The sequence below is a fragment of the Galeopterus variegatus genome, unplaced genomic scaffold (genome assembly GCF_000696425.1).
Source record: "Galeopterus variegatus unplaced genomic scaffold, G_variegatus-3.0.2 Scaffold13496, whole genome shotgun sequence".
Taxonomy (NCBI): Eukaryota; Metazoa; Chordata; class Mammalia; order Dermoptera; family Cynocephalidae; genus Galeopterus; species Galeopterus variegatus.
This window is the reverse complement of record NW_007739607.1, coordinates 10535-17333: the sequence shown is the minus strand read 5'-3', so window position 1 is coordinate 17333 and position 6799 is coordinate 10535. Positions and strand designations below refer to the sequence as shown.

Here is a 6799-nt window from a genome sequence, read left to right as displayed (position 1 = left end):
CGGCCCCGGCCCCGGTCCCGCCCCAGCCCGCCTAACGCCCTGCTCTGCACATGCGCGGACTCGGGCCCGGCCCCGCCCACTGCCCTGCTCCGCCCACGGCCGGCCCCGCCTCCAGCCGCACCCCCGTAGCGCCCCGCCCCGGCCCCGCCCACCTTGCTGTGGCAGGCGCCGAACACCGAGCTCTTGAGGATGCTGCACTGCTTCTCGGCCCAGGCGCGCCGGTGCGGGTTCAGGCTGCAGGGCTCGGGGGTGGTGCTCACGTCCGGGCAGGTGGGGGCCTCCTTCCAGCTGTTCCCGAAGTCCAGCTCGCTGCTCACCACCATGTGGTCCCGCGTGGTGAAGTCGTTGTTGGAGCGGTAGTCGAAGTTCCCGCACAGGCCGCACACCGTGCCCTGCACGAGACAAGCATCCCCGGGGCGCTCGGGTGGGAGGGAGGGCAGGGGGCTCGCTCCCCCGCGTGCCTGGGAGGCCCGGCCGGGCACGTGAGAGGGGGCCGGCCCGGAGAGGCCGGGTTGGGCAGGGGCAGCCCACCTGGTAGGAGGGGGCCAGCTTGATGAAGACGGTGGTCCTCTTGTCCCAGATGACAATGACGCCGATGCTGGCCTCGACCACCAGGTACTGGCCCACCTCCCGCGTGGTGTAGGCCACATGGTGGCCCTCGTCGCGCTGGATCACTATGCGGTGCTTGTCTTCCAATTTCAGCTCCGTCCTCTGCTCGGAGGGAGGAGAAGGCCGGTCACTGGCCAGGTCCGGGTGTCCCCGAGGGCTCACGCATCCCCAGGGGCAGGCAGCACTCACCCCCAGGAAGATCTTGATGGCCTTGGAGCAGGTGACACCAGTGGTGCCGCAGGGGACATTCTCAGTGATGACACTGAAGGTGCCCAGCGAGGAGTTCTGGCCGCAGTAATCCTGGGGGCCAACAGGACAGCGTCAGCTGGACGCTGGGCCACAGGTCCCTGGGGTGCACCCACCCCAGCTGGTGGGGCTGGGGCAGCCACTGAGCAGACCTTGGCTCTGCCGCTTCCAGTCGGGGAGGCTGAGCCCCACTTCAGACCTCACAGAGCCTCAGCCCCTCCTGTGGTGGCTGGGATAACTACGGGGTGTGGGGGATTTGGATTGGTAAAGCTCCTGCCTCTGGCCCTCCCTTGGCCTGTCATAACTCCCCCCACCCACCACACACACACACACAGGCCCCTCATCCCCCATGGCTGGTCTGTCAAACCTACCCCCTCCTCTGTGTACCTGCAGGAGGATCATGGAACTGGAGGGTGGAGAGGGGGGCTTCATCATGCCCACCCCACTCACTGCTAGAAACCCAAATCCTCCTGACGGGGTGGGGTCTTGGGCAGAGGAAGAGCCAGCCCCTCCCACTCCCAGGTCTCCCACATCTCAGGGCTTCCCTGCTGGGCTGAGCAGAGCAGGCACAGGCCTGGCCCTGGAGGTTCCACAGCCTCACCTGAACAGCCACGTAGGAGCAGTGCCCGTCGAAGTCATAGTATTTCCCGTCAAAGGTGATGTAGTGGCCACTCCCATAGATGGAACAGGTGCCATGGCACATGGACTGGGTGCAAACCCAGTGTCCTTTCTGGCAGGTGCTGCAGAGATCAGAGAGGAGCCTGAAGGCACCTGCCCAGATGGCGGCCTGGCCGAGACCCCAGGCGCCACGCAGACAGCTCCCCAGGAAGCCCACACATGACACCTGCCAGTGCCCACAGCAGCCCCAAAAGTGCCATCGCAAACATGCACCCACACCCCTGCTCCAGGCCAGTGGCAGACAAGAGACCACCCTGCGGGCCGTGGGCAGGAGCCAGGGCCAGGCTGGCTCACCAGGTGTTGCAGTCCACCTGGATCTTGTCCCCTGGGGAGTACAGGTCTTTGTAGTGCACACACGGGCACTCTTCCTCCACCACACAGCCGCCTCGGCCGTCATCCAGCAGCCCGTCAGGACACACGCAGCCGCTGATACACTCCGTATGGTACTGGGGGCAGTCAGAGAGTGGGGTTCAGGGAGCGGACAGGTGAGGCTGAAGCCCTCCCTGGAAGTCAGGATTACATGCCGGGCCAGGGAAGGTCTGACAGCTCAGACTCCCCCGGTGTCCTGGGACCCCTGACCTCCCTCCGTCGTCAGGCCCTAGGACCCCCTCCCCTCAGGCCCACCACTGAGCAGAGAGGCAGGTGAGGGTTGCCTGCCAAGGGCCCCTAAACTGGCCCCTGTGCCCAGTGGGCACACAGAGTGCCCCTTCCCTCCCAGCAACAGGTGTCAAGGCCCATGTGGCCACAGTATTTGGCCCCCAGACCCTAGGGTGGGGTACAGTATGGGAGCCTCTGTAACAGGCTTAGACAGCCAGACCCCCGCCCAGCCCACCCACAGTGGCCCTGCCCAGCACGCACATAGCCGGCAGCCAGCGTCTGGCAGCTCATGGGGCGGGGTTTCAAGACAGCCAGCGCGGTCAGATTGTTGCAGTCCACGTGGATCTTTGGGTCCACACAGCCTGCAGGACGGACAGGGCTGCCTTAGCTCAAGCTGAATGTGGGGGGCTCAGGGGGTAGGGGAGGGCGTAGGGGAGCAGGCCTGGCGTCGGGGTCCACACACAGGGCAGCAGCCACTTACTCTGGCCCAGGAGCTTGACCAGCTGGCAATGCAGCCTCCCGTTCTGGCAAACGCTACAAGAGAGGGCTGGGAGGTGAACGGCGCCCGGGCACAATCCCCACGCAGATTCATGGGAAGCCACCACTGCCTGGGGACGGATGCAAGCCTGGCCACCCTCAGAATCCCCCTCCCCAGGCACCTCTGTAGCCCTCGGGTTCTCAGCTCCACCAGGTAGAGCCTCTCCGTCCTCAGCTTGGAGCAGATTCAGAAGGAGCCCCCCTCGTCCCACCCTGTGCCCTCCCTTCCCAGTTCATGCCACCCACCATCGCTCCTCCTGCCTCAAGACCACGTCCCCCGCCTCCAGGTAGAGGCCTTGGTGGTAGCAGGAGCACTTGGCGAGGGGCACACAGCGGCCCTTCTCGTCCTGGAAGGTGTGGTCGGGGCAGCCGCAGCCGTCCACAGGCGCGAAGCCCTTGAGGCAGTGAGTGTCAGCCTCGGACAGTGAGCGGCACGTCCGCTGGCAGGTGGTCAGGTTGTACAGGAAGATCTGCGAGTTAGGGCAGGAGTTCACGTCCTCGTCTGCAAAGGAGACATGGGGGCCAGCGTGAGGGGCGGGAGAGACCGGACCCCCAGCTCCTATCCCTGTAGGTTGTCCCTGAGCCCTCATTCTGCCAGGATGGCAGATGCCCACCCAGCCACCCTGAGACCCCTGCCCTGAACTTGGCTGCCACAGCTCCAGGCCCATCACAGGCCCCTGGTCCTTGCAACATCACAGCCCCTCGCTGCAAGCAGAGAACTGGAGGGGCGGGGTTCCCGCCGCCCCTGGCAGATGGAGCTGGGAGGTGGGTTGCTGGCTGCAGGGGGCTGATGCCTCTTCTGGACCGCCCATGCTCAGGGCCCCCAGCCCTGTCCCAGGATGCAGCCAGCAGGGGTGGTACTCACTGCAGACCCGCTCCCGCCAGCCCCACAGCATGACGCCCTTGGTGGCACAGGCGCGCGCATAGGAGGACAGAGCCGCGCACATGCAGTCCTCGTTGTTCTCGCAGTTGCAGGTGTCGTATCTGCACCTCTGGGCAGGAAACCGAGGCAGCGGACAGTGAGGTGGGGAGCTGGGACATGGCCGTCAGCCCCCCATGTCCACATGCCTGCATGTGTGCTGGCACTCACAGACACGTGCTTACACACACACATGCACACTCAGCACACCTGGAGGGCTCTGGGGACCTGTCCACGCCATCAGGTGGGTGGGGGTGGGCATGCATGCAGGTCCCACTCACCTTGTAATACTCAGTGGGGTCCACGGCTGAGTGGCACCTGCCAAAGGGGGTCTCTGTGCTCTTCAGGAGGGAGCACCAGTGCTCAGCATAGTTGGCTGGGGAGTGAGGGGTCAGAACCTCAGCAGGGGCTGGGACCACCTGCACATGTCCCCTGGGTCTGACTTTCTGGTCACCCAGGCTGGAGTGGACCCAAGTCCAGGCCTCTTCTTCCCCTGGGTCAAATCTCTGGGCAACTCCAAGCAGGATAGGGCCCCGTTGCAGGATGCCCACTGCCTCCCTCTCTTGACCCCAAGGGCCCAGGCATCCCCGGATGTGGTGGGGTGGCAAGTAGGAGGGCATGCTGTCATGGCTCCAGGCAGCCCCTGGACAAGAGCCACCTCCCAGCAGTTAGCTGGCCTGTCCCTTCTGTCACGTCGCTTGGCAGGTGCCACCATGGGCCATCATAAGCCAGCAGCACAGCGGGAAGCAGCAGGCGGACAGGCTGGTGTCCAGCGTGGAGGGCCCTCTTACCTCCACCCACCTCTCACACACCACGTGCCACCAGAACCCCCCTGACCCGAAAGGCCACGCTGGCCGGGGGTCAGCTCTCCCAGTCAGGCTGCAGGTAGCAGCATCCAGTGGCGCCCGAGCCTCACCGCTCTCGATGTTGAGGGAGCAGGGGTCATCCAGCCAGTCCAGCTTGTCCTGGCAGCTCGACTGGGCCTTCCAAGTGTTGGCAAAGCTGGCTCCTGTGGCCTCCACCAGCCCACTAGCTGTCTTGAAGTCATCGCTTTCCAAGCCATTGAAGTTCCCGCAGAGGCCTGGGGGGCCAGGACAGGGTTGGGGAGGGGCCGAGGCTGGCAGCGGGTAGGCCCCACATGGGGCCTTGGCAAGGGCGAGCTGAGTGGGGCCACTCACCCTGCACCTGCCCCTGGGCGTCCTGCTCCAGCGTCGCAAAGAGCTGCATGACAGGGACCAGCTGCACCTGCAGCCGCAAGCCATAGGCCGTGTTCACGATGATGTGGTAGGAGGAAGGTTGCAAGATGGAGAAGCTCGCTGCAAGGCAGGGAGCACAGTGAGGAAGCGGGGCTCCCCACGCCCTGCCTCGCCCAGGACGCCCTCAGCAGGAGGGCAACAGCCTCCCACTGTCCCCTCAGCAGAGGCCCGAAGATGTAGAGTCCGCCAGATGCCACAGGGCACCCGCTCCCCGTGACCAACCTCCTGGGCCCAGCTGAGTTGGAAGTGGCTCCCAGGCCCCATCCTGGAGCAGGACTCACCAGTCACGTGGGGCAGGTTGACCTGCAGCTCATTCAGCAGCACGCTGCCATCAGACTTGAAGACCACCACCTGCAGGAAGGTCACGGGTACATGGGGCTGAGAAGGGCCTCGAGGACGCGTGGTGTGCTGGGATGGGAGGGCGGGCACCTACGTTCTTCCTCTCGTCGGCCAGCAGCACCACCGTCTTCAGGCAGGTCTGCTTGTCCGTGGAGCCGCAGGGAGCCAGCTCGCCCAGGAGGGCGTAGGAGTCGTTGTGGTCGCCCTGTGTGGGAAGGCACGTTGTAGCGACCGGTGGCCAGGGGCAGGCAGCCCCGGCACCCCAGGAGCCCGGCGGTGGCTCGGAAGGGAAAGCCCGCCTGTCATTCAGCCTGAGAGCGGCAACACCCATCTCAGCCCACGGGCACTTCTCCAGGGACCGTTCACCTGCCCACCCCGGGACCCAGGCAGTCTGGGTGCCAAGCCCCCAGCTCCACTCCACCCCAGGCCTTGGGCCTGCCTACCTTGCTCAGGACATAGTAGCAGTCCCCATGGAAGGTGAACTTTTTCCCATCAAAGGTGGTGATGTGCGAGCCACCTTCCAGGGCGCAGGTCCCAGGGCACGGCAGGTCTGTGCACACCCAACGGCCGGCGTTGCAGACGCTGCCGGGCAGCGGGGCACAGGGTTAGAGCTCAGCTGCCACCCAGCCTGCCCCAGCCCCCAAGCCCAGGGCCCAAGACTCACCAGTGCTCGCAGTCGTTGGTGACCTCCTGGCCTGGTGCGTGCAGGCGTCCATGCAGCTTACAGTGACACTGGCTCACAGGGATGCAGCCGCTGCCCGCGACGTCATCATATACAGTGTCTGGGACAGCCAGGGACATGACGTTACCATAGGCGGGCCTTGGAAAGTGCCAGAGTCCCCACAGTGTAGCTGCCCTTTAGGCCTCCCACCGACAGGCACCACCGGTCTTTGGGCCAACACCCTTCCACCTAATCTCTGGGTCAGGGGTCTGCCCGTGGGGGGTTGGCCTCCAGGCCACCTCAGAGTCCAGCCCCTCAGAGTCCAGCTCCTTCCAGGGGCCTCCGGGCTCAGGGCTGGGGGCGGAGCAGGAGGTGTTCTGTCCATGTATCCCCTTCTCAGAGCCTCCCCAAAGCCACCATGTGGGAGGGTCTTTGGCATTTATTTCCCTTCTGCCCAGACCTGCCCCTGACGTCAGGGTGGGACTGGGGGTATGTCCTGTACCATCAGTATCCCCACATCCAGCAAAGCTCTTCCCTCGATGCGGGTGAGAAACCGAGGCCCAAGGCACAAGGCCGCTTGTCCACTGCACGAGCCGGGGTGGGCTGCATCAGGGCAGCACCCCCTCGTCCCGCCCTGCGGCACCCCCAAGCTCGCACCTTCTGGGCAGAAACAGCCGTCCATGCGGTGCTCCTCGCACAGGCTGCTGACCTCCAGGTGTGAGCAGGTGTCCATGCAGGGCGAGCCGCTCTCCAGGTAAATCATGTTCCCGGGGCAGGTCTTGGCTGGAACGGCAAAGGCAGCCCCGTGAGCCGGCTCCACGTGCGCCACCCCGAGCGCGCCCCGCGGTCCCCCGGCCCTTACGGCAGAGCGCGTCGGTCCTCCAGGTGCCGGGCTGGCCGCCGGCGTGCGAGCACTGGCGGGAGAACTCGGCGAGCGTGCTGCAGACGCAGGAGCGG

At 65.5% G+C, this 6799-nt stretch overlaps 1 protein-coding gene across 1 annotated transcript in view; it reads right to left on the bottom strand.

Annotated features, from left to right (window-relative positions):
• The window catches only part of MUC2 (mucin 2, oligomeric mucus/gel-forming), a gene marked incomplete at its 3' end in the record, with an annotated part of 28414 nt that overhangs the window by 17738 nt on the left and 3877 nt on the right, over positions 1 to 6799 (bottom strand). Inside the window, exons 6-23 of the mRNA XM_008563406.1 lie at positions 6705 to 6792; positions 6500 to 6625; positions 5846 to 5963; positions 5625 to 5763; positions 5276 to 5386; positions 5124 to 5193; positions 4765 to 4902; positions 4503 to 4667; positions 3868 to 3962; positions 3533 to 3659; positions 2914 to 3169; positions 2612 to 2664; positions 2392 to 2492; positions 1828 to 1979; positions 1457 to 1595; positions 799 to 909; positions 532 to 711; positions 153 to 392 (exon numbers count right to left, since the gene is read on the bottom strand). Coding sequence (XP_008561628.1) covers positions 153 to 392; positions 532 to 711; positions 799 to 909; positions 1457 to 1595; positions 1828 to 1979; positions 2392 to 2492; positions 2612 to 2664; positions 2914 to 3169; positions 3533 to 3659; positions 3868 to 3962; positions 4503 to 4667; positions 4765 to 4902; positions 5124 to 5193; positions 5276 to 5386; positions 5625 to 5763; positions 5846 to 5963; positions 6500 to 6625; positions 6705 to 6792 — 2409 coding nt within the window. The remainder of the gene's footprint in view (positions 1 to 152; positions 393 to 531; positions 712 to 798; positions 910 to 1456; positions 1596 to 1827; positions 1980 to 2391; positions 2493 to 2611; positions 2665 to 2913; positions 3170 to 3532; positions 3660 to 3867; positions 3963 to 4502; positions 4668 to 4764; positions 4903 to 5123; positions 5194 to 5275; positions 5387 to 5624; positions 5764 to 5845; positions 5964 to 6499; positions 6626 to 6704; positions 6793 to 6799) is intronic.